The sequence below is a fragment of the Lynx rufus genome, unplaced genomic scaffold, assembly GCF_022079265.1.
Source record: "Lynx rufus isolate CCGP_SWC_20201006 ecotype Redwood Valley unplaced genomic scaffold, mLynRuf1.p SCAF_1, whole genome shotgun sequence".
NCBI lineage: Eukaryota > Metazoa > Chordata > Mammalia > Carnivora > Felidae > Lynx > Lynx rufus.
In genome coordinates, this window is record NW_025814823.1 from 7,485,352 (window position 1) to 7,511,128 (window position 25,777).

Sequence of the window (25,777 nt, forward strand, 5' to 3'; positions counted from 1 at the left end):
AGTTTCAAGAACGCTCCACTTCAGATCGCACGGCCAGCTCGGCCTACAGGTGTGCGCGGGGAAACTCAGCTGAGAGAGAAAACTGAAGCAAATGCAGGTGCTCTTGGGTACCTGGGCCTGGCTTCTTAAGGCAGTCGGCCAGGCCAATAATGGCCCCGGGCTGAGCCACGTGGGGCACCGCGGAGCCTATTGCGCTGCGGCCGGCCCGCCTGTCCCCGCCGGTGGCGGGTCCCCTTGCGGAGCGGAGCCGAGCTGTCAAAGCTAGCGGGGGTGGCGCCGGGAGCGGGAGGGCCACGCAGCTCCGACTCCCCGGCTCCGGCTTCCAAACCCCGGCAGCAGCCATGAACGGCGAGGAGCAGTACTATGTAGCTACGCAGCTCTACAAGGACCCATGCGCCTACCAGCGGGGCCCCGCGCCGGAGTTCAGCGCCAGTCCCCCCGCGTGTCTGTACATGGGCCGCCAGCCCCCGCCGCCGCCGCCGCCGCCGCCCCCGTTCCCGGCGACCCTGGGCGCGCTGGAGCAGGGCAGCCCCCCGGACATCTCCCCGTACGAGGTGCCCCCCCTCGCCGACGACACCGCGGTGGCGCACGTCCACCACCACCTCCCAGCTCAGCTCGCGCTCCCCCACCCTCCTCCGGCCGGGCCCTTCCCGGATGGAGCCGAGCCAGGCGCCCTGGAGGAGCCCGGCCGCGTCCAGCTGCCTTTCCCGTGGATGAAGTCTACCAAGGCTCACGCGTGGAAGGGCCACTGGGCAGGTAAGTCCGGCCCCTCACCCCCTTAGTCCCCTCACCGGCTCCCGTCCCGGCTGAAGGGCTCCCCAAGACCCTCTACCGGTTCGCGTTCCCAGCCCCTATGGACAACCCAGGGTCGGACTAAACTCCACAGGGAGCCAACGAGGCGATCCCGCGCAGAAGCGCCTTTCTGGTCCCCTTTGGAGCGTCTTTTCCACTCAGCTCTCCTCCTGGGCGCTTAAACCCTTCCTTCCCTATCTATACGCTGAACTCCAGCAGCCTGCGCTCCCCCAGCCAGCCAAGGCCCGGCTGAGCTCAGGCTTCTGACCCTCCGGAGGGATCCTCCTCCACTGGAGGGATCCACCTGGCCAGGACTCCACGGCGTGAGCGTCTAGGAAGCCGAGCAAGACCCTAGGATGCTCCCGACCCGGGCCGGGGCGTGCCTTTGGAGTCCTGGGCCCCTGTGGCCTTGAGCCCACCCGGGAGCCGTCATTAGAGGAGACGGGCAGTCTCGGGGGCGCTCAGTGGATGCCGGAAAGCAGGGAAGACGAACTGCATCAAGCCCGCGAAGATGTTCGGCGCGGAGGGGAGGGGGCGGGGAGGGGGTACTCACCGCCAGGCCGAGGCCGGGCCGCTCAGGCTGGAGGCAGGCAGAGCTGGGAGAGGCGTCTTCCATGCTGGTGCGCTATCTGAGCAAGCAGAAACGTTCGAAGGGGGTCTCCCCGCGCTGCTTCCCAGCAAGTAAATCTGAAGAAGGAATGCCCTTCTTGCAACAGCTGTGCCGGGGGAGGCGTGAGCCCCGTGTCCCCGCGGCCCTAGGCGCCCGCGTGTCGCAGAAGGTCTTCCCCGGAGCCCGGAGGCGAAGATGCGGAGCGGCCCCCAGGCCCCCTCCCCCGCCAGGAGCTGGCGGCAGGTTCCGGCGCGGCCTGGGCGCCGCTACACGCTGCTACCGCTTCCGTGCCGCGGCCACCCCTGGCCACACCTGCATGGCGCACAGTTGACTTTTCTTTTCCTTCCAGCAGTCGGGGGCAGGGGGAAAGGGGCTCGGCGCCCCGTCTGCCCCCCCTCCCCGTGCCTGACGCAGACCCCGGCGGGGCCCGGGCTCGCCCAGGGTGCCCGGGGCTCGCCTCTCCCTTAGCTCACTTTTTCGTGAAGGCTGAGTGGCGAGGACCGGGCGGGTCCGGGGACAGGACAGGGCCCAGCTGGGCTGCAGTCTTCCCCCACCTACCGCGCAGCCCGGGGCGAGGGGGGCGCCAGACGCTGCCCCGCGCCACTGCGTCCTTACGCGGACCAGCGCGGCGGCCGCCGCAGGCCGGGGAGTCTTGGGAAACGCGGGATTCTTGGGAGGCGGAAGGACCACGTCCTTCGACCAGGGTGGGACCTAAGGCCGCGCGTTTCCCACGTTCCCGGCCGTCCTTGCAGCTTCCTCGGGGGGGCGGGGGGAAGGGCGAGCGAAGCCTAAAGTGGGGTCACCTCCCCACCCCCGGAGTGTGACCCCTGCTCTGGTGGCGCCTGGGCTCAGGCGGACCCTGGGAGCCAGACGGTAAATGCTATTGGTTAATCGGCCGCCTTGCCCTGGGGTGAAGGAAACCCTGAAAGGGTAACGAACATCCTGGGGTTGGAGAGTCCGGCCGGCCGGAAAGCCCTTTGCCAGAGCTTTCTGACCCGCTGCAAGCTCAGCTCAGGGAGAAGGGGCCGACCCCCCTCGCCTGGAAGCTGCCTTTGGGGTGTTCCTGCGGCCTCGAGGTCCTCCCGGGAAACTCTCTAAGGAGCGGAGCTTCAAGCGTGTGTGAACTCGCCTGTCCACTCCTGTGGGGTTTCAAACGCCTGGGAAGGGTAACGTGACCAGAGGGTTCTCATTTGCAGTACAGATATGAATGCTAATAACAATACTGTAGGAACGTTTGAAAACGACGTAAAAAAATGAATTGTAGCAGCCCTGCTGGCAGGCTTGCCCCTAAACTGCCTCCCCCTGAGCCTTAGGGAAGGGCGCAGACCCAGGGGGCTCTTGACATCTTCTTAAGTAACGCCACCCGCCGGCATCCCCTGCCAAGCCTTCCTGGGCATAGGTCTCCTTGGGTGGTCCCAAGAGATTATGGATGGCATTTAAGAACCTCAGAGGGCCTTTTTAAACGTTCCTTTAAGGCTCCCTCTCCTCTCTCCTATGCCAAGGAAAGCTTAGAAGCATAAGACTCTGGAAATGCTCCCCAGGGAGTGGGACTTGTCTGCTGACTCTGCCCAAGCCTTGGATTCTGGGCGCCTCCTTTTGGCCTGGGGAAGAGCGGGCCTGGTTCTCTCACCTAATTAAACCCTCTCCCCTCCAAACAGAAGCACTAGCTTTTTCAATCGCCTAAGGCTTCCTAACAGTCACAGGAGAAATATCTTAGACTCCGCCCTAAAACAAGCAGATTTAGGCCTCTTCCCAGAGTGTTCAGTGAAACTTAGCTTCGGCGAAGTCTGCGCCTGGGGGTGCAGTCGGTACTGGCAGAAAAAGGAACAGTTCAGGGCCTGGTGCACAGGGCCTGACGAACAGCAGGTGTGTGGGCCAGCTGCTGCTTCCTTGGGCCTGGGCTAGGAGCTGAATAGAGCCTGTGACTCCAACCCCGTCCGGTGTGAGGCTCTCCGCTCCCAGCGGGACCCCAAGGCTCCCCTCACCTTTGCCAGCATTTGGGGCCCAGAACACAGAGGCCAGGGCTGACAGGGACGTTCCTCCAGGCCCAGAATAGTTTCCCTTCTCCTCCAGGGCAGGGGCCTGGGCAGAGGTTAAAACAATTGTAGAAGAATTTACCAGCTCTGGAGTTGGGAATGATTATAACAATATTACTACTAGAGAGATAATAGTCAGATATAACAATATATGTCATAAGATCAGGGTTTTTATTAGCTCAAGGCTTTTTTCACACTGAGGGTTGTACTTACAAGTTAGTCGTGAAATCAATTCACTGAGCTGAGACCTTTAAAACAAACAAAATAGTAAACAATGGGAAAAATTAGGTGTATCGTATGTGATAAAGATTGCTTGGTTTTATGTTCTGAACTTTCGGGGGGTCAGTTCTGTGTCAGTGTGTGAAACGGGTAGTGCTCTGAAATGTATTCTTACTGTGTGGGTGACCATCAGAAAGCTGGGGGGGGTTAAGTTTTATATTAAAGGCACTTTATTGCCTTTGTAGAATCGAGTGCGTTTGGATAACTATTGTGGGCATTTTAATCACCATCAACCCGAACGCTGGCCGAGTGAACCCCGGAAGAGCCACGATTCATAGAGCCCACCGCCCGCTCCCAGAGAGAGCCTGAGAGCCCCGCACAGCTTTGACCTCCAAGAAAAGCGAACATTTACTGGAGAAAGTCCGCTTGAGGCCAGACTGAGCTCTGGGACAGGAAGTTGAGGCTGGGTGGCAGGAACAGCTGGGAGGACCAGGACTCCCAGGATGGGGGCTTCAGTGTTGGGCTGCGTGGGTGGGGCCAGGGGTCGAGGGACCACACTCACGTGCCCTGTCGCCCACAGGCGGCGCCTATGTTGCAGAGCCAGAGGAAAACAAACGGACACGCACTGCCTACACTCGCGCGCAGCTGCTGGAGCTGGAGAAGGAGTTCCTGTTCAACAAATACATCTCGAGGCCGCGCAGGGTGGAGCTGGCCGTCATGCTGAACTTGACCGAGAGACACATCAAGATCTGGTTCCAAAACCGCCGCATGAAATGGAAAAAGGAGGAGGACAAGAAGCGCAGCTGCGGGACAGCGGCCGGGGGTGGCGCGGATGCGGAACCCGAGCAAGACTGCGCAGTGACCTCGGGCGAAGAGCTGCTGGCGCTGCCGCCACCGCTGCCCCCCGGTGGTGCTGTGCCGCCGGCCGTCCCCGCCGCCGCCCGAGAAGGCCGCCTGCCGCCTGGCCTTAGCGCGTCGCCGCAGCCCTCCAGCGTCGCGCCCCTGCGGCCACAGGAACCCCGGTGAGAGACGGGGGCTCCTCCTTGTCAGGAGGCTTTGACCACTGGTGAAGAAGGGGGGAGGGTAGCAGGAGTAGGACCCTGGGTGTGGACAACCAGCCCTGGCCGTTCAAAGGGGGGAGGCCACCCCAGACAGAAGGGGAGAACTCGCGTTCTCGGGTGCCTGTGCCCATCGGGGCACCTTGGGGAGATGCCGGCAGACCTTCTGGAAGGAGAAGAGAGGTTTTCTGTAATATCTGGGGCCTCTCCGGGTGATATTGTCGGATCGGCGACACCTGCCGCTGCTGTGCAGCTCCTAGCACTCCAGAACCGTGGACCTCTTTAGAGAAACCAGCTCAAGAAAAAACAACAGAAACCACAAGTTGCAATGCGCCCCCAACACACCGCAGGCAAGCTGGAGTGCCTTAATCTGCCCTCAAACAGCCCGTTTTACTTGGGCTTCTGCCTTAATGCTTAGAAGTGACGGAGAGGAAACCTCCAAGGCTTCAAAGACCTAGTGAAATTGATGCCCATGGATTAGAATAATCCTCCCGCCTCTTCCTCCTCCCCAACTTCCTTACTTTTTAAAAATCCTTTGAGTATAGCCACATACCTCACCGGCTCCTATCCTTCAATCCGCATCTCTTTCCTCCAAAGAAGAGAACAGAACATCTTACAAGGATGGCTGGGCAACAGCAGGGCTGGGGCAGAAGGGAGCCTGAGTCCATGCACATCCAGTCTGTCCAATGCTTGCAGAGAAGACAGGTGGAGGTGGGCCTAGAGCAAGAGACTGGGGGAGAAAGATGGCCCCCGAGCCTTCACTAAACTGAAGATATTTGGAGCGAAATCTATGTGGATTTGCTTCCCGGTCTCAGGGCAAGGGAGGCTAATCCGAAAGGCAAGCAGCGTGGCCCGGCCCACCTTGGAAACTATTTGCAGAGACCCTTGATTTCCACATCTTTAGAAATGATGGAAACGTATGTGGTTGGGGAGTTTGAAAACTGATTATTTTTATTTAAAGTTTTAAAGTTGCCTAACAGGTCAGCTGCTTGCTTCAGGGTCTGGGCCCCGTGGTCAGGTGGTGTTTGTGGAAAAGGATCAATAAATACAGATCACATGGAAAAGAGATGCACACTCATTTTCCTCGCTTTGTCTCAGGCCTTTGCCACGCACCGATTCCATTTCACTTCAAAAATTAAAGCAGCGTGTTTTTATTTTTATTTTTTGGCACTAACCAGGGGGAAAGGAGCAATTAAGAAGTACTACGTCTGGGTTTGAGGTTGGGGCAGCATATGAGCTGGTGAATGTTCGGTTTGGTTTCATTTTTAACTTGTGTCACTACTGAAGATGAATTTCTCAGGCAGTGTAGCCCAGACCCGCGGGGGGTTCTAAGTGCCACTGGCTGTGCATGGCACAGAACCAAGAGCAGCCCATCCTGGGCCACGCAGCAGCCAAGGAAACACTCTCAGCTGGCCAAGGCCTTGGCGGGGTCTCTTGCCTCCCCAAACAGAGGTCTGGGTCAAGGGCCCTCTCGGCGGTTCTTCTGAAGGAAGTGTTGCTTTGCATGAGTCTCCACCCCTGGAGCCCCAAGGTTGACAGTGTCTTGTATTAGGAGCAAACAGGCCCTGATTTAGCAGGCTTCTAATCTCTGGGCCCACCCTGCTCCTCCCGCAGCTGGGCACCTAAGGGCACCTGAGTGCTCCCACCTTTGGGGGGCACTGGCTCACTCCCAGGAACTGTTGCTAGTATTTTCTTTTGCAGAGGGACAGCAGGGCTTAGTTTTTGTTTTGTTTTGTTTGTTTGTTGAAAGAAAGAATTTGAGTCCTAACGCCCCTCCAAATTAAAGGAGATCCACAGAGGGGCGCCTGGGTGGCTCAGTTGGTTAAGCATCTAGATACTTGGTTTTGGCTCAGGTCATGATCTCCAGGTTCCCGAGATTGAGCCCCAACCCCCCCCCCTCCGCCCCACACTGACAGCACAGAGCCTGTTTGGGATTCTCTCTCTCCCCTCTTTCCGCCCCTACCCACTCGCACTCACTTGCTCCCTCTCCCTCAAAATAAACTTAAACATTTTTTAAAGAAAATAAAGGAAATCTGTCCATCTGAAAGGGGAACTTTCTCATCCGTGAGAAGTCTCACTGGGGAGACAATGACCACGCCCAAAGCTTCTCCACACGTGCCTGGGCTCTGGAGCGAAGCGAATCTGCCTTCAAACCCGGGGTCCCTCAAATACTGACTCATGACCTTGATAAAATTATTCAACTACTCTGTGCCTCGATTTCCGCATCTGTAAGGTGGAAGTGAACACTACATGGCCAAGTTGTGAGATTTAAACCAAAGAATGCCTGTAAAGTGTTTAAATTCACTACCTAGAAAGAGTCCTCCTTCCCCATCACCGTTTTGGCAACATCATTCTTTTGAGAAGCGAGCCCGGGAGCTTCTGGCTGCAGAGATTCTCGAGTCTCCTGCCAGCCCTCGCAGCCCCTGTCCTTTGACAAATCCCCACGCTGTCGCTGATGATGTGACCTGTTCGCGTCACCACTGATCTCGAGCGGGCACTTCCTAGTTTTACGACTCCCTTCCTCATAAATAAACTCCGGATTTTCCCACAGCGACCTTCGCCAGGTAAGTGAAACGGTCCCCATCTTACACGAGGGAAGCTGACGCTGGGTGGGGAGGACTGGCTGAACTGAGGCTCAGCCGCCCGGTCGGTGGAGGCGCGGAGACCGGTCCTCGGAGGCCAGGGATGGCTCCAGGGCTCCCGAGCAAACCCGCCTCCCTGTCCGGGGCTCCCGTCCCGATGTCGCGCGCTGTCCTGACCGCACCGTGGCCTCTCCGCGCGGGCTGGAGGGCTCGCCGATGCGAGAGGAGAGGGGTGGGCCACCGGGGGCGGGCCGGGGCGGCCGGGGGCGCAGGTGCTGACTCGGGGCCAGGCGTGCGGTCTCCAACCGCCCAGGACAGGACGCGGGATCCCTAAGCTTCGCTGAAAGCGCAACCGGGCCGCTCACCGCGACTCGGAGACCCGCCGCCAGGGCCTGTGCGGCCCGCGGGGAAGAACTCCGGCTTTCAAGTCCCCAAGTCCCCGCGCCCGCGGCTCGAATTCCGGAAAATAAAATTCGGCGTGGCTTTGAGCTAATCCCTTCATGCTCCGCTGCCTTTTCCATAAAATGGGCGCCTAACGGGGTTAAATGAGATCGTGTCTTTGGAGTGTTTATTCCCGAGCCGGCTCCCGGTCGCCGGTACACGCCGTGGGAGTGAGGGCAGTGGCAGAGGCGCAGTGATGTTGCCGGTAGAGGCCAGCCTTCCGGGGAGGCCCCGGGGAGGCAGCGAAGAGCGCAGCCCAGCTAGCCAGATGGGCCTGGAAGAGAGGACGAAAGAGGAACGGGCGCCCGGGTCGTGGGTGCCCCTGGACGCTCCACCTGAGCGGCGCCAACGGAGCGGGGGCCTTTGTCCCGACCCCTCTGGCCACGGGGGGGGGGGGGGCTACGTCAGGCCCCAGAGGGCGACCCGCGTGGGGCTCAACGCGTGAATCTCCGACTCTGCGTGGCCACCCTTGGCCAACTGGAGGCGACCTGTGGGCCGGAGGGGCCGGGGCGCTTGGAGCCCCAGGCCCAAGCCCCCGCACAGAGCCTCGTCTCTGGAGTGAGGAGAGACCTTCCTGGAGCTGGGAAAAAGCAAAACAGAACAAAAACCAGCCAGCGGGGCCTTGAGAAGGGCTTCGTTCTGCCAGTCAGGTGATCTCCAGCTCCCGGAACTCCAGAGGTGACCCGGGTACCCCCCTCTCCGGTGGGGCCGTCAGCCTCCCTCTGCTCTTCTGGCTGGGCGTGCCCCCCTCCTGCGGGAAACAGGCACGGGTGGCCTTCGAAAGCCCTCAGGGCAAGTGTTCTCGGCGCGGAAGACGAGCGGGGCTCGGGAGAGCCGTACGCAGTTCCGCGCGCAAGTGCGCGCCCGCCAGGCGAGCGGAGTGCGCTCCAGGAACCGGGACCGCGGGGCTCTGCTCGGGGCGCAGACAAGCCCAGGAGCGCCCGCCTGCACCTCCACGCCCGTCAAGGCAGACCCCCGACGGGCATGCAACCTGGAGCCACAAGCCCAGCCATCCCCCTGCGCTTCTGGAATCTACTACCCGAGGTTGATGGAGCGCCGCTCCGCGCTGGTGGGGCCAAAAGGAGCGCTCCCCGGCGCTCCTACTTCTGCAGCAGGGTTCCCAGCTGTGTCAAAAGCGCCCGTCCTGGGATTCGGAAAATTCAGCACGGACTTCCTCCCCCCGACACCGACTTCCTCCCCTCCTCTCTCTAAGCCACCGAGAGAGTGCGCGTTGCGGTGGAGAACCCCGGAAAGCACGCCCGCGACGCAGCAGGGGCCGAAGCTTCGGGACTCCTCGCGAAGAGTGCCGCAGTCGCGCAGTGCCAGAAAGAGTGCACGGCAAACAAAAATCTCCTTTCCTTCTGAGGTACAGCTCTTCCTGTAGGTTTCCTGACAGTTTCTCGAAGAAGTTCTCACCTTAAAAGCTAAAACTCGTGCCATGCAATACCAACATCTGACGGTTGGTGATGATTTGCAGGCTGTGCCTGTGGTTTTTAACAGGCTTGCTGTCTGTCACTCGCTTGCACCTTTCGATCCGGGACCGGTGCCCAATTGCATTCAGCAACAGTTTTGGGGCTCTTACTGCGCGCTGGGCATTTCTGAAAGAGAAGTCGGATCACCTCTTCTCCGGATGGTGTCTGCAGTCATGGAGATTGAACTGATTATTGGTGAGCTTACCTGAGTAAATGGGAGCTTATTCAGTTCCCCCAAGTTCTCCTTTTGGACCACAAGGGCTGTTTTGGTCTCTCAAGTTAATTTCAGCCCCCTTGGTACTAGCCCTGTCGCCCTCGCCATCTCCTCTGCGAGGAATTCAGTTCAAAGCATTTAAGTTGCAATGAAATCAAAGCATCGCTGTGTCCTTTCGAGTTGATGAAATCTGCTTGTTCTTATATTCGCATTCCCTCAGTCTCTCTCCCCTCTTCTCTTTCTCTCCAGATCTTTGTGTCTACGTCGGTGTGCTGTGTGTCCTGGAGTGAGTCTCTATCTTTGCCTAAGTATGCCTATGTATGTTTGTGTGCATATGGTTAGAGTGTCTTAAGTGGGTGGCAATGTGTATCTGGGGACCAGGGACACCCTCCTCTATACTCGTTTTTTCTGCCCAGCACAGCTATCTTCCAAGTGTCTGCTGAAAACCATCCACTCAGGTAACGGTCTCAATTCTTTGTGTTGACGCAATGTTTGAAAGCAGGAAAAGCTGTCTTGAGAAGTACACAGCTTGGAAGCTTGGTGGGAGCTGACTACTAAACTATAAGGAACTATTATTTTTTCCTTCTAAGAAAAAAATGTACGACTAAGGTCTTCCGTACTTCAACAGCATCATCTAGGAACTCTTCTGAAAACCAAGTAGTTAAGAGGATCAGAAGAGGGAATTTCTGGGTTGACACTGAAATCAAATTTTACTCAAACCCCTTCTGGCAAGCTAAATTGGGGGGGGGTAGATCCAAAGGGAAACTGAGGCAGGGCAGCGGGAAGCAGAAAGACTTCCCTTCAGAGGAACTGACTAGGAGTGATATATAGCCTCTAAGCTGGCAGCCAGCCTTCAGGAGATTGCTACTTGGGGACAGCTTGAGCAGGGGGAACTGAGCTGCAGGCAACTCTGGGTAGGAAACATCTGGGTAGGACACGGAGGTCAAGTTCTGCTAGCAGTAACTGTTTTAAGAGTGAAAGTGGCTGGCTGAAATGGGTCTGGTAACCTGTCAACGCCAAGTCCCCATATTCAAGTATGCTGTATTTATGTATCAGGAGCTAGATTGGGCACAATAAAATTTTATTCCTTTTTTTCATCAAAATTATTTTTCTCTCTACATAAGATGCCATGGCTTTTTTTTTTTTCAACGTCTATTTATTTTTGGGACAGAGAGAGACAGAGCAGAAACGGGCGAGGGGCAGAGAGAGAGGGAGACACAGAATCGGAAACAGGCTCCAGGCTCTGAGCCATCAGCCCAGAGCCCGACGCGGGGCCCCGAACTCACGGACCGCGAGATCGCGACCTGGCTGAAGTCGGACGCTTAACCGACTGCGCCACCCAGGTGCCCCGATGCCATTGCTTTTGAAAGGATAGATAGCTCAAACCTTAAGTGATATTTTATAAGTCAACTTTAAGTTGACTTGCTTGGAGTCGTTCCCTAAACACAGACCATATGGACACCTTAAATATATGCTATATCATCAGATTCTTTTTCGCATCATAGAACACACACAACTCTACCTCCAGTGATGCACATGTAAAAATTATTACAGTATTACACATATTATTTACACATATAAAAATTATTACAGTATTTTTTGCTGTGAGTAATTTAAAAAAATTTTTAACGTTTATTTATTTTTGAGATAGAGACAGAGCATGAATGGGGGAGGGTCAGAGAGAGGGAGACACAGAATCCGAAACAGGCTCCAGGCTCTGAGCTGTCAGCACAGAGCCCGACGCGGGGCTCGAACTCATGGACCACGAGATCATGACCTGAGCCGAAGTCGGCAGCCCAACCGACTGAGCCACCCAGGCACCCCTGCTGCGAGTAATTTATATCACCTGAATAAATTCTAGTGTTTTCTTGAATTCTCAGTGAGTCATCTCCAAGTCCTAAGAGCTTGAAAAATTATCCTATTTATACATGCCCTGAAAAATCCAGAAGCTTCACATTTCTAGATATGTGTGAAAACACTGCCAGTTTGAAATCAATATATCCCATGGAGCTGTTCCCCCTTCCATAGCTCAAGAAACCCAATAAAATGTACAAAATAATCTCCAAGATGTTTTTTAGGTGAAAATACTAGATAACTGAATTTATTGCAATAGTAAATGCATGGCTTTTCTCCATTTAATGTTGAAAGACTAATTTTCTAGGTCAGAAGTGTAGCAGAGTAGATTATCCCTCCTCTGGATGAAGGGGCCCTCTCACAAAGATACAAACAAACAGATTTGGGAAAAGCACAAGCCAACTTTCATGCTGGCTTTTGTCATCAATGCCCCATGGATCCAACAGAGAAAGCAAAGGCTCCCTGGACAGATCTGGAAATTTAAAGTGCTGTTTCTCAGCACCCTGGGTAGGGTTTAACTTCTAGTTCTGCCTCCACTATTTACTACCCTTCTGAAATAGGGCAAATAACTTAATCCCTTTGAGCCTGTCAACTCACCTGTGAATGAGGGATAATCCCATCCCATGTGATTGTCGTGAGGGTGAAACAGAATACTATATGAGAAGAGCTGAGCTGTCAGCACAGAGCCCGACGCGGGGCTCGAACCCACGAACCACGAGATCATGACCTGAGCCTGAGCTGAAGTTGGACGCTTAACCGACCGAGCCACCCAGGCGCCCCTTGAAGCTGAGGTCTTTCTTGTCCCACTAAGGCAGGGACAGTGGAGCCCAGAGGAGACAACAACAGTGACCCAAAGTAGAGGTGTCCCTTTTCCCAGATGTCCTCAGATCTTCCCCTGATAGGGGTAGCTGGATCTTCTGGCTTCTCATAACAGTGTCTGGCCTGAAAAGTCACATTGGTGCTGACCAGTGGGAGAAAATAGGCCAACAACTCTATAAAACACAGAGGCAAAGCCAGCCACACTGACTGATGCCCAAATTCAGCTAGCTTTATGTGTAAAGGACACATTTGTTTATAATTTTTTTTTAATTTGAGAGCGAGAGAGAACAAGCATGGATGGGGGAAGGGGCAGAGGGAGAAAAAGGGAGAATCTCAAGCAGTCTCCACACTCAGAGCAGAGCCTGATGCGGGGCTCGATCCTACGACCTGAGCCAAAATCAAGAGTCAGGTGCTCAACTGACTGAGCTGCCCAGGCATCCCACAGCACACATGTTTATCTAACTTAGGGATAGTCTGATGGTTGGTTCAAGCCCCATGTTGGGTGTAGAGATGACAAAAATAAAAAATCTTTAGGTGAAATTTGTTCAGGGGTCCCTAGGCCCCCAAGAATAGGTGATCATTCCAGGACCTCCTTAATAAGCCATTTCCTTAGATGTTAGTGTATTGGCTACCTCTGGCAGTGACCGATAGAAACCACAAATAGCAGTGGCTGATGAATGAAGTTAATTTCCCTCCTACATGGGAGTCTGGAGGTAGATAATCGAGGACTGGACTATTGCTCCAGAGTTGTCTGGGACTCAGGCTACGTTGGCTTCTCTTTCCGCTACCCCTAAATTGTGGCCCTAATTTCACTGTCCCATATGACACTCCAGCTATGACCCCCACTTTCTGAGTAGCAGCAGGAAAGAAACAAAGAAGGGTAAGCCCTTGATCGCTGAAAGATGTCCCCCCTGTAATCCCTTGAACCTGTAAGTATGTTCTGTAACAGGGCAAAAGGGATTTTACAGATGTAATTAAGTTAGGGAACCTCAAAATAAGGAAATCATCCCAGATTACCTGGTAGGCCCAATCTGATCGTATAAACCCTTAAAAGCAGAGAACTTCCTCTAGCTTGGAATCCAAGATATGCAGCAGAAGGGAGAGTCAGAGTTTCCAAGTGTGAGAGGATTTGATATGCTGTTGCTACCTCTAGGGTGTAGAGACCCAGGTGCAAGGACTGAAGAGAGGCTTCTGGGAGTTAAGGGGTGCCGCCAGGTGATAATTGGCAAGAAAATGGGGACCTCAGTCCTACAACATGAGCACTTACATTGTGCCAAGAACCTGAGTTGTTCCCAAAGCCTTCCTAGAAGAGCCCATTTGGCCAGCAACTTAATTTTAACCATCTGAACCCTGGAGCAGAGAATTGTGCGAGCCAAAGGGGGCATTTAACCCAAGGAGACTGGGAGATAATAAATTTGTGTCGTTTTAAGCTTTTAAATGTGTGCTGACTTGCTGTTACAACAATAGATAATGCATACAGTTCCCTTTAGTGACACTTGAGGAAAGTTACACCCCTCTTGCTTACACTTTATTAACAAGACTTAGCTACCTGTACAGCAGGCTGGAAAATGGGGTCTTCATTCTAGATGGCCATTTGTCTAATTAAAAATGGGAGGGGGAGGGGCGCCTGGGTGGCGCAGTCGGTTAAGCGTCCGACTTCAGCCAGGTCACGATCTCGCGGTCCGTGAGTTTGAGCCCCGCGTCAGGCTCTGGGCTGATGGCTCGGAGCCTGGAGTCTGTTTCCGATTCTGTGTCTCCCTCTCTCTCTGCCCCTCCCCTGTTCATGCTCTGTCTCTCTCTGTCCCAAAAATAAATAAACGTTGAAAAAAAAAATTTTTTAAAAATGAGAGGGGGAGCACCTGGGTGGCTCAGTCGGTTAAGCATCCAGCTCTTGACTTCTGCTTAGGCCATGATGCCACAGTTTGCGGGTTCGAGCCCCACATCAGACTCGGACTCTGTGCTGGCAACTCGGAGCCTGCTTGCCCCTCCCCTGCTCTCTCTCTCTCTCTCAAAATACATAAACTTTAAAAAAATGGGAAGGGAGAACATTAAAGGAGGAAGAGTAGAATGAATACCAGGGACAGCTCGCAATCTCTACCAGTTGCCAAGAGTCTATATAAAAATTGTCATAATAATTTGGTGTTTTCTGCGAAAAAACACATGTGGAAACAATACTTACACATAGTCCAGGTAGGGAGCCCATGTCCTTGGATTTCATTCTGGGAGACTTGTTCAGATAAATTTGCGTGCTTGCTTTCCTCAGACCATGAGAACCATACAACTCATCGTCTGCCTTTTCTAGCAAAAACCTCAAACCCAAAATTGCTGTTCAGGGGCGCCTGGGTGGCTCAATCGGTTGGGCGTCCAACTTCAGCTCAGGTCATGATCTCGCAGTCTGTGAGTTCGAGCCCCGCGTCGGGCTCTGGGCTGACAGCTCGGAGCCTGGAGCCAGCTTCAGATTCTGTGTCTCCCTCTCTCTCTGCTCCTCCCCCACTCACACTCTGTCTCGCTGTCTCTCAAAAATGAATACATGTTAAAAATAAATAAATAAATAAATACATAAAATTAAAAGAAAATTAGAGCTCAAAGTAACTATGTCTCTCATCCTAGCATAGCATGTTGAGGAAGGCTGGGATTTTCAACCAGAAAAATTGGCTTCTAGTTCTGTATTCACCATTCATTACTCTTTAGAACTGCGAGCCTGGCTTGGTTTACTTTAAATCTGTTTTCTCATTGGTGAGTTGGGGGAAACACCCACCTCACAGGATTGTTGTGAGAGTTCAATAAAACAAAGGGTGTGAAAAGTACTTTTTGATATGGAAATGGCCGCTAAATGTTGTCTGTAAAGGTATAATGCTGGATCTCCCCTCCTCTAGATTAGCAGTTTTCAAACCGTAGCTTGCAACCTCTTAGTCATTGATGAAGTCAGTTCGGTGGGTTATGAGAGCTCGAAAAACAAATATAGAACAAACAAAATATAAAATATATAGAGCAAACAAAATAGAACAGAAAATATCAGACTGTGTTAGTCTTAGCGAGCATAAGTATTACTTTATGAAACTTTTCAGCCATGTGTATATATGTCTACTAAGTCATAATATAAAACGTGTTTCTACTTTGGTTCCCAAAGTTTTGCAAACACTGTTCTGAGTGGTACTTGATCCTTACTTCAACTATTTTAAGCTTTTTTGTTTTAAATGTATGTGCCTTTGTTGGAAACCAACTCAAATCCTCTTTGGAGGGAGAAGGACTAGAATCGAGAGGGGGGGTGGTGTGGAACAGCATCTGGCTGGCTCCGTGGATAAAGTTCTCAACTCTTTTTTTTTTTTTTTTAACGTTTATTTTTGAGACAGAGAGAGACAGAGCATGAACAGGGGAGGGTCAGAGAGAGAGAGAGAGAGAGAGGGAGAGAGAGGGAGACACAGAATCTGAAACAGGCTCCAGGCTCTGAGCGGTCAGCACAGAGCCCGACGCGGGGCTCGAACTCCCGGACGGCGAGATCATGACCTGAGCCGAAGTCGGACGCTTAACCGACTAAGCCACCCAGGCGCCCCTAGAGTTCTCAACTCTTGATCTCAGGTCATGAGTTCAAGCCCTGCGTTGAGTGCATGTTGAGTGTAGAGATTGCTTAAAAAAAAAACAAAAAAAAACAAAAAAAACTTTAAGAAAAAACAAAAATGGGGGCGCCTGGGTGGCTCAGTTGGTTAAGCGGCCGACTTCGGCTCAGGTCATGATCTTGTGGTCCATGAGTTCGAGCCCTGCGTCGGGCTCTGTGCTGACCGCTCAGAGCCTGGAGCCTGTTTCAGATTCTGTGTCTCCCTCTCTGCTACCCTCCCCTGTTCATGCTCTGTCTCTCCCTGTCTCAAAAATAAATAAAACGTTAAAAAAAAAAGAAAAAAAAAGAAAAAACAAAAATGAAAAGAAAGAAAGGAGTGGGGAGAACTCGGGTCAAACACTTTTGGGTCAAACACTTTTAAAAACAAATGTGACCGTTAGGCTCTTACTTCTTGGCTTCAAACCCACCCTCCTATACTCTCCTTTGCGATGCTGGAGCTGAGCCTAGACACCAACACTACATTTCTCCTGGGGCAGCTGGTTATTGGTTTGGTTCCACCAACCAGTAGGAGGCACTAGGGGGAGGTTTGGTGGCCAGAGGCAGGAGGGAGGGTTTGTTTCTGTTTCCTGCTCACTTCAGTGCGAGCCAGGGCAGGCTTCTTCTTGCCACTTTAGTCCATTCGCAGCTGTTTATTCCAGTTTGGGGTTTTTTCCAGAATCCACACCTCCGCAAAGGCAGCAATGATCCCGCAAAGACATCATCACCTTTGGCCGCCGACAGCCCCTCCCCAGAGACCTCAGCTCCAGGGGCACCCTCTTCAAGTTTCTCAGTTTTCATATTCACCACCTCTTTATTTTGTTGTCCCAGCCCTAGGGGGGTAGCTGGCTCTCGCATTCGCTACTTACATGATATCTTTGTGTTCTTTTTTCGCTCATAGTTTCTCATGTCTGCTGCTTCTCCATGTGAGGGACGTAACTTTCATGGTTTCTGTCTCCTGAGCAGACCTTGGAACAGGAGACCATTCAGGGTGCTTTGCGGATAAGGATGAATCGTGAAGGGGGACATTTTAAGTTTATCTTTTTCCTTCAGCTCCCAAACTTCACTGGGCATGCCTTCTTGGCTCCTTGGAGACCCCACATAGACCAGTAGTGACGAGCCAAGACAGCACTCAATTTATCACGTGAAAATATCTGACTACTTAGCTTATCTTTTTAAGGACTGGTCTTTTTTTTTTAATGTTTATTTTTGAGAGAGAGAGAGAGAGAGAGAGTGAACGAGTCGGGGAGAGGCAGAGAGAGGGAGACACAGAATCCAAAGCAGGCTCCAGGCTCCGAGCCGTCAGCGTGGAGCCTGACGCGGGGCTCGAACTCACAAACCGCGAGATCATGACCTGAGCCGAAGTTGGACGCTTCACCGACTGAGCCACCCAGGCGCCGCCCCAAAGGACTGGACTCTGAAATTTAATTGTTAAAATTATGTTTTTACACTGCTTTGGTGAGATGGGATCCCTATGAAGAAAGACAAGGTGTCATTTGTCCCCACAGGACATGTCATTGAGGGATGAATAGAAGGAAAAATCTGTACGTTAATTTAAAGCAGCGGGTTATTGTGTTCGCATTTTGTTTCACATCAGAAGCTTTGGGAATGTCCTATCTCTTACGGTGTGTTTATTTTGAAATCGTATACATATAATACATGATTTTATAATAAACAATATGGGGAAGGAAATGCAGCATGTTAAGATAAATGTCCTCAACATATGCACTCAAATCCTCACCCCACAAATCTCAGAATATTTGGTCTGCTCATTCTCCCTTCCAGAACCGTATCAAATCTGCTTCCTCCTCTGTCTCCACCCACCATGGTTTTTCCTTCACACTTTGTCCCTAGGGCAGTGTCCCTAGGCCAAAGTGGTCTTTCCAGTACGTGAAGTGCTCTTTTTTTTTTTTTTTAACGTTTATTTGTTTTTGAGAGAGAGAGACAGACAGACAGACAGAATGTGAGCAGGGGAGGGGCAGAGAGAGAGGGAGACACAGAATCCGAAGCAGGCTCCGGGCTCTGAGCGGTCAGCACAGAGCAGGATGCGGGGCTCGAACTCACGAATCATGAGATCGTGACCTGAGCTAAAGTCAGACACTCAACCGACCGAGCCATCCAGGTGCCCCTGAATGTGCTCTTAACTCTCCATTACCTGAACTTTCTCAGCAGCTTCCATAGGCTGAAGCGTCAAGGCCAAACCCCCAGCGGGGACTCACAGGCCCCTTCATTCTCTGGGCCCATTGGTGCATATGTGCAAGTTCCAAAACCACGGTCCTGCCTCTAAACAATGTTCTGTTGCCTCTGGCTGGAAGGACCCACCAACTTACTCTTCCTGTGTTTGCCTGCCTTTCTTCATTTCTTCTATCCTCCCTTATGTGAAGATTGATTGGGGGGCTCCTGGGTGGTTCAATCGTTCAGCATATGACTTTGGCTCGGGTCATGATCTCACAGTTTGTGACTTCGAGTCCCACATGGGGTGAGCTCGAGCCCCGCCTCAGGAGAACAGGAGCCTCAGGTGAACCCTACTTCTCTCTCTCTCTCTCTCTGCCCCTCACTCATGTGCACTCATTTTCTCTCTCTCTCTCTCAAAAAAAATGTTTTTTTTCCTTTTTTTTTTTTTAATTTTTTTTTCCAACGTTTATTTATTTTTTTTTTTAAGACAGAGAGAGACAGAGCATGAACGGGGGAGGGGCAGAGAGAGAGGGAGACACAGAATCGGAAACAGGCTCCAGGCTCCGAGCCATCAGCCCAGAGCCCGACGCGGGGCTCGAACTCCCGGACCGCGAGATCGTGACCTGGCTGAAGTCGGACGCTGAACCGACTGCGCCACCCAGGAGCCCCCAAAAAAATGTTTTTTGATAAATAATTATAATTATTTATTAAATGCATTTATAATATAATATAATAATAACTATACTAGGCTCTGGATGACACCCTGGGTCCTCTATCAAGTCTGTTAGCTCATCAACCATTGGATGTTCTCTATGAACCTTCCCTGACTTCCAGCATGTCTCTTTGCGGTAGCTAGTTTCTCAGAGGTCCCCAGGGAACCTTGCCTCTTGGTCTCTACCTCTTTATCTGGTCCCACCCATGTGGAATCTGGGCTAGGCCGGGCTACGATTCTGGGTCTGTTGTGGACCCCTTCCGGTGAAGGCAAAGGTGAATAGATGGTAGAAATATTTCCAGAAAGCAAAATCCAAGATTGGAGCTGAATTTCGGCAAGGGTGGAACGTGAGTGTGAATTTGTTAAGATTCTCACTCTTGTTTGTGAAGTCCGTATCTTCTGCACTGTCATGAAAACAAATGGCAAATACAGACTCCTCTTCAGATGTTACTCTTTTCAACCTGTTGCGCAAATATAACCGAGTTCTCCTGGACGTAAGGAGGGTGCTTTTTCAAGGCCAGCCCTGTAGCTGATTCTGGAAAGCATGCATAAGGCATGTTTAAAGAAAATAAATCAGCCGCAAAGTCCATATTCTTGAAAACAGTCACAACTAAGGCCATATGGACGGGCAGACTCTAGGGCTCCACCTTGAACTTTATTTAACCTTGGAGGTTACATAAAATCACTTCACACATCATATTTATTTATCCAAGCTATCACCTAGAGAGCCACATAGCTGTCAAGCCCTCGATGATGAAAAGTGGAGCAGAGACCAGAAACAATTTAAGACCCCGGGTTTCTTTGCTCAGTTCAGCCATTGGCTTGTAAAGGTGGCTTAAGGCCTCCTTCTCAGCCGTTTTATTTTCACCACTTATAAAATTGGTGTTATATGGGTAACCAAACAATGCTGATAAAGTGTTTTGAGAGTCCCCATCCATCCCATTATCCTTGCCACGATACACTGAATATCTGAGAGGGTTGGGGCGGCCAGAGGGCTCGTGCACAGTCACAACGTGCGTCCTGCACACGATGAGTTTAGCTGTCCTTAAAAATAAGACTGCGATTTTTGAAATTAATTGACCTTAGTCAGTTTTGTGGAATTTCGTTAGTTGTTTTCGTTACTATTGTTGCGATCTTGTGCTGGTTTGTTTTTTTTTTTTTTTTTTTTGTAAACAGTTGCTTTATAGTTAAGTTTATTTTGAATTTTTTTTTTTTTACATTTATGTGTTTTTGAGAGACAGAGACAGAGCGTGAGCAGGGGAGGGGCAGAGAGAGAGGGAGACACAGAATCAGAAGCAGGCTCCAGGCTCTGAGCCGTCAGCACAGAGCCCGATGCGGGGCTAGAACTCACAAACCGCGAGATCATGACCTGAGCCGAAGTCGGACGCTTAACCAACTGAGCCACCCAGGCGCCCCTAAAGTTTATTTTGAAAGAGAGTATGAGTAGGGAAGGGGCAGAGAGAGGGAGAGAGAGACAGTCCCAAGCAGGCTCTTCACGGGCAGCGTGGATCGCGACACGGGGCTTGAACCCACAAAACATGAGATCATGACCTGAGCTGAAACCAAGAGTCGGACGTTTAAACAACTAAGCCACCCAGGCACCCCTACAGTTGTTGTTGTTTTTTTTAAAGACTAGGGGGCGCCTGGGTGGCGCAGTCGGTTGGGCGTCCGACTTCAGCCAGGTCACGATCTCGCGGTCTGTGAGTTCGAGCCTCGCGTCGGGCTCTGGGCTGATGGCTCGGAGCCTGGAGCCTGTTTCCGATTCTGTGTCTCCCTCTCTCTCTGCCCCTCCCCCGTTCATGCTCTGTCTCTCTGTGTCCCCAAAAAATAAATAAACGTTGAAAAAAAATTAAAAAAAAAAAAGACTAGATAAAAGTATGACCAACTATTAATAGCGGTTAATTCTGGGGAGTGGGAGTAGGTATTCCTTTACATTTCACTGGATGTTCTTCTGTGTTGTTTATACTTTTGACAATAGGAATGTACTCATTTTAAAATTAATAATAAACTTTAAAAATGTTATCAGTGATTAGAAGGATTGCAGATGACGTTTTACATTTTTTTCTTACTTGACCTTACGAACTTCATGTTGAGAAGAAAAATGGGAAGATCTAAAAGAACATCGACTAAATCGTTGTCACATTTCCTACGGACAATGTAACAAGTGTACCAAGTGTACCGAGTTGCAACTGAGGTCTGCTTTTAAAAGTCTGTAAACACTTCATTCACCTCGTTAATCATTGGCTGACCTGTAGAGCCTCAACAACCAGAAATAATGACGCGGGGTCAAACTGCACAGTACTGGGGAAGGGTGTCTGATTTAGGATGCCATCAGACGGACCGGTTCAAGGTCAAACTGACTGAGGGGGGGGATGGGAAGTCTTCCTGGGGTGGGAGAGTACGAGGATGGTAAGATACCCCCCACCCCTTTTGTGGCCGTTGGAAGCTGGCCAGAGAGCGCAAGGTACTGGTGAGCAAATTGTTTTTGTGAAGGGAACTTTATAGGATGTGATTCTTACTGTGGTGTTCTGTTTGTTTGCTTTTATGCCAGAAACTTGGATGAACTGCTTACTATTTACCAGGCCCTCTGCTGATTGCTGGGGATGGAAAGAGACAGAAGACAGGATGCCTACCCTCAGGAAGTACATCTTTCGAAGTGAGAATCAGACACGTAGAAAGAAGGGTGTACTATCATATAATGTAATAAGTGATACAGCAGAGAGTTATATAAAGTGCTCAAGGAACACAGAGGAAGGAGAAACCAAGCCTGGGGATCCAGGAAAATGTTAGCAGAGTTGGAAGTGGTCCAGCTGAGGAGAGGGGACGAGGAGAGGGACTGTGCCGAGAGAGCGGCCAGAGCAAAGACGTGGAGGCCAGATCGAGCACAGAGAAAGGACGCACGTGTAGATCCTATATTCATTTTCTATTGCTGCCATCAAATTACCACGAACTCAGCGGTTTGAAATGACATGAATAGGGGCGCCTGGGTGGCACAGTCGGTTAAGCGTCCGACTTCAGCCAGGTCACGATCTCGCGGTCCGTGAGTTCGAGCCCCGCGTCGGGCTCTGGGCTGATGGCTCGGAGCCTGGAGCCTGCTTCCGATTCTGTGTCTCCCTCTCTCTGTGCCCCTCCCCCGTTCATGCTCTGTCTCTCTCTGTCCCAAAAATAAAATAAACGTTGAAAAAGAATTAAAAAAAAAATATCCTGATGAAATGACATGAATATATTGTCTCACAGTCCTGGAGGTCAGTAATCTAACATAAAAGTGTCAGTGCCCCTTCTGGAGGCTAGAGGGGAGAGGTTGTTTCCTTACGTCTAAGCTTCTAGAGGATGCCTGCTTTCCGGGGCTCCTACCCCTGCCTTCAGTCACCAGACCTCTTGCTTCCATAGTCATCATGTGTGTCACCAAATCCCCCCCGCATCCCTCTTCTTTCTTTTAAGAGAGAGAGAGAGAGTGGGTGCACACGAGCAGGGGGAGAGAATCTAAGCAGGCTCTGCTCTGAGCACGACAACGCAGGGCTCAGTTCCACAAACCGTGAGATCATGACCTGAGCCGAAATCTGGAGTCAGATGCTCAACTGACTGAGCCACCCAGGTGCCCCTGCATTCCCCCATCTAAGGACCCTAGTGATGACACTGGACCCACCCGGATAATCCAGGATCATCTCCCCATTTCAAGACCCTCAAGTTAATCATATCTGCAAAGTCCCTTTTGCCCTATGAGGCGACACTCACAAGTGCCAGGGATTGGGACCCAGAGGTGGGGGGGTCCCATCAGCCTGCCACAGCCCCCCTGAGATTTGTACCCTGTAATGCCTCTGCCTGAGCACCTCTTCTTCCTGAAGCCTGCTCAAGCGGGTTACCGTGTAAACATGGGCAAGTTTATTTACTGTCTTCCATTTTGGTCTCCATCTGGAAGATGGACAATAATAGACCCAGCTTCTTGGATTTTGTGAAGACGAAAGGAGTTCATGTATGGAAAACACTTAAAGCAGCACCTGAATACAATAAGCTCTCCAATGCCTGGCCCACCCAGCTCTCTCTTCCAACGTCCAACGTGGAAAAATATGTCTCCTGTCCACCTTATCTAAGGTAGTGTCTCTAGTAATCTTCTCTCTCTCTCTCTTTTCAGAGTGGTGCTCACGATCTCACGTTAACTCGTCACTGACTCCCCAGCACCCGGCATGACGCCCGGCACACAGTGGGCCTGCAGGAAGCATTTATCGAAGGAACAAGTCAAACTGCCGGGCTCTGCATCGTCCATAGAGTAGCCCCCGGCCACACGTGGCTAGTGGCTAGTGAGCACTTGAAAGGTGGCTATTCCAAACCGAGACGGGCCGAAAGTGCAAAATGCACATCAAATTTAGGACTTGGTGGCGCGCCTGGGTGGCTCAGTCCGTTAAGTGTTCAACTCTTGACTTTTCTCAGGTCGTGACCTCACAGTTCGTGAGATCGAGCCCCGCATCGGGCTGAGCACTGACAGTGTGGAGGCAGCTTGGGCTTCTCTCTCCTCTCTCTCTCACGAATTGTGATCATGACCTAAGTGGAAATCAAGTCAGAGGCTTAACCAACTGAGCCACCCCGTCGCCCTGGATCAGATTATATTTCTGTGGAATAGCCCTGCTCTAGAAAGCCGCTGTAGTGTGTAATCTAAAACTGGACTTCTGGATTTGAATTCTTTTTTCTTTCCTTAAGTAAACTCTACCCCTAATGCAGGGCTTGAACTCACAATCCCCCCAGATCAAGAGTCACATGCTGTACCAGCTGAGCGCGCCGGGCAGCCCCAGGTTTGAATTCCTGAGCCACCGTTTACTAGCTGTGCAGCCCTAGGCAAATTACTGAAGTTCTTGCAATAAATGTCAGCTATCACTAGCTAAGTTCCAAAGAAGAAATTATTTTTCGTCATCGACATTCCGCATTTTGTAGATGTTTGCAAGTAGCAAAAAGAATATTATGAATCCAGAAAAATTTAACAGACCCTTACTGGAATTTTGGGGGGCCTCCACTCTTATTTTGTATTTCTGATGATTTGTATTTTTCACATGACTGTCCCATTTGGAAAAAAAATAGACATCATTTAAAATAAGGGGCGCCTGGGTGGCTCAGTCGGTTAAGCGTCCGACTTCAGCTCAGGTCACGATCTCACGGTCCGTGAGTTCGAGCCCCACGTCGGGCTCTGGGTTGATGGCTCAGAGCCTGGAGCCTGCTTCCGATTCTGTGTCTCCCTCTCTCTCTGCCCCTCCCCCGTTCATGCTCTCTCTGTGTCTCAAAAATAAATAAACGTTAAAAAAAAATTTAAAGTATAAATACTTAAGCAGCTTTAAAAACATAAATAAATAAAATAAAATAAATTAATAAAAGTTTGCAAAAATTCCCTAAATCACTGGATTCTACTGAAATCATTATTGCACTGTATGCTAACCAAGTTGGATGTAAATAAAAAAAAAAAAACATTTGCAAATCTTCCTTAAATGTGTTCATTGTAAATACCGACTTTCAAGTCCTGAAACTGAAGACTGTCCCTGAGGGTCGGCCAGGTATGGACATCACACCTGTCATATCACCCCTGATACGGTACATCATCCAAGAAAGCCTACTTTATCCCAGCCTTTCAACTGTTTTCTGGCCTCTGGTTCTGGGACACGCTAAGGTAAACAAATGTGCAGGGAACTATGTAAAGAAGTCCATATCTCTTTTCCAAATGTTTCCTCTTTCCATCTTGACTTTCCTCTCATGGTGTTATCAATGTTGTAATACACAACATAGAGTCTCGTGTTTGGCAGGGGTGCAACAAACGGCGAAAGACTCACTAAAGGAATAAATACGTGAATTAATTCAACATTACGATCATCTCCCTTCTTCCCATCCTGTCAATTACGCTTCTCACTGTGTTTTCATTATTAGGTTATAATTTTCCAACACATCCGCTTCCTTCTTTCTTTTCCCTCCCCTGATGCCAAAATCCTCCATGGATTTCTTTATTTTATTTTTTAATGTTATTTACTACTTTTACCTTCCGGTTGTCTTTAATATAGTTACTGGTGAAATTCTGGGAGACCTGTTTGGATTCCCCATTTCAGCTAAAAGTTAGAATCATATTTTATTTTATTGTTTTATGTTTATTTTTGAGAATGAGAGAGAGAGGGGCAGAGCACAAGTTGGGGAGGGACAGAGAGAGAGGGAGACACAAAATCTGAAGCAAGCTCAAGGCTCTGAGCTGTTAGCACAGAGCCTGATGCAGGGTTTGAACTCATGAACCACAAGATCATGACCTTAACTGACTGAGCCACCCAGGTGCCCCAGAATCATATTTTCAAAATAACTCTAGATATATAGTATACTACCATTTATCTCAGAAAGGGGGAATATGAATGTATGTGTATATATATACATACATTCATATATACATATATACATTCATATATATATATATGAACATACATACGTTATATATATCTATATATATGATATAATCAACAAACCAGAATGTAGATTATCCCCTGGGACAAATAAACCTATTTTCTTCATCAAATAGATTGTAAGATTAAAAACACAAAGAAATTTGAGGGGTTAATCTCTACTATAGATTATTAAAGCCGTAAGAGAAATATCAATCAATCAAAATTTTATGAACCTTTTTGTATCCCAGTTTAAGCAAAACTATAAAATAAAAACATTTACAAGACTTATAAGACAATTGTAACTTTGAATTCAAAGTACATATTTAACGATAATTGAGAAATATCGCTATTTTTATTGAAGTATAATGACATAACATTACATTAGCTTCAGGTGTATGACATAATGATTCAATATTTGTGTATGTTGTGAAGTGATCACCACAATAAGTCCAGTTAACGTCCATCACCATGTGTAGTTGCAAAAACTGTTTTCTCATAATGAGAATTTTCAAGACCCGCTCGCCTAGCCACCCTCAGTATGCCGTAAAGTATTATGAACGACGGTTACCATGCTGTACATGACATCCCGATGACTTACTTATTTCGTAACTAGAAATTTGTACTTTTGATCCCCTTTACCCATTTCACCTTCCCTTTACACCCCACCTCAGGCAACAACCATGTTCTCTATATCCGTGAGCTCTGTTTTGTTTGTTCCGTTTTCTGTTTTTGTCTCCTTTTTTTTTTAAGATTCCGCATATAAGTGAGATCATATGATATTTATCTTTTTCTGTCTAACA

General features: G+C 50.4%; 1 protein-coding gene across 1 annotated transcript; it reads left to right on the forward strand.

The window, feature by feature from the left end:
* Window positions 1-341: 341 nt before the first annotated feature.
* Window positions 342-4,683, forward strand: PDX1 (pancreatic and duodenal homeobox 1). The gene is made up of 2 exons (XM_047075007.1): window positions 342-756; window positions 4,238-4,683. The coding sequence occupies exons 1-2, from the start codon at window positions 342-344 to the stop codon at window positions 4,681-4,683; spliced, it is 861 nt and encodes a 286-aa protein (XP_046930963.1).
* The last annotated feature ends 21,094 nt before the right edge of the window (window positions 4,684-25,777 follow it).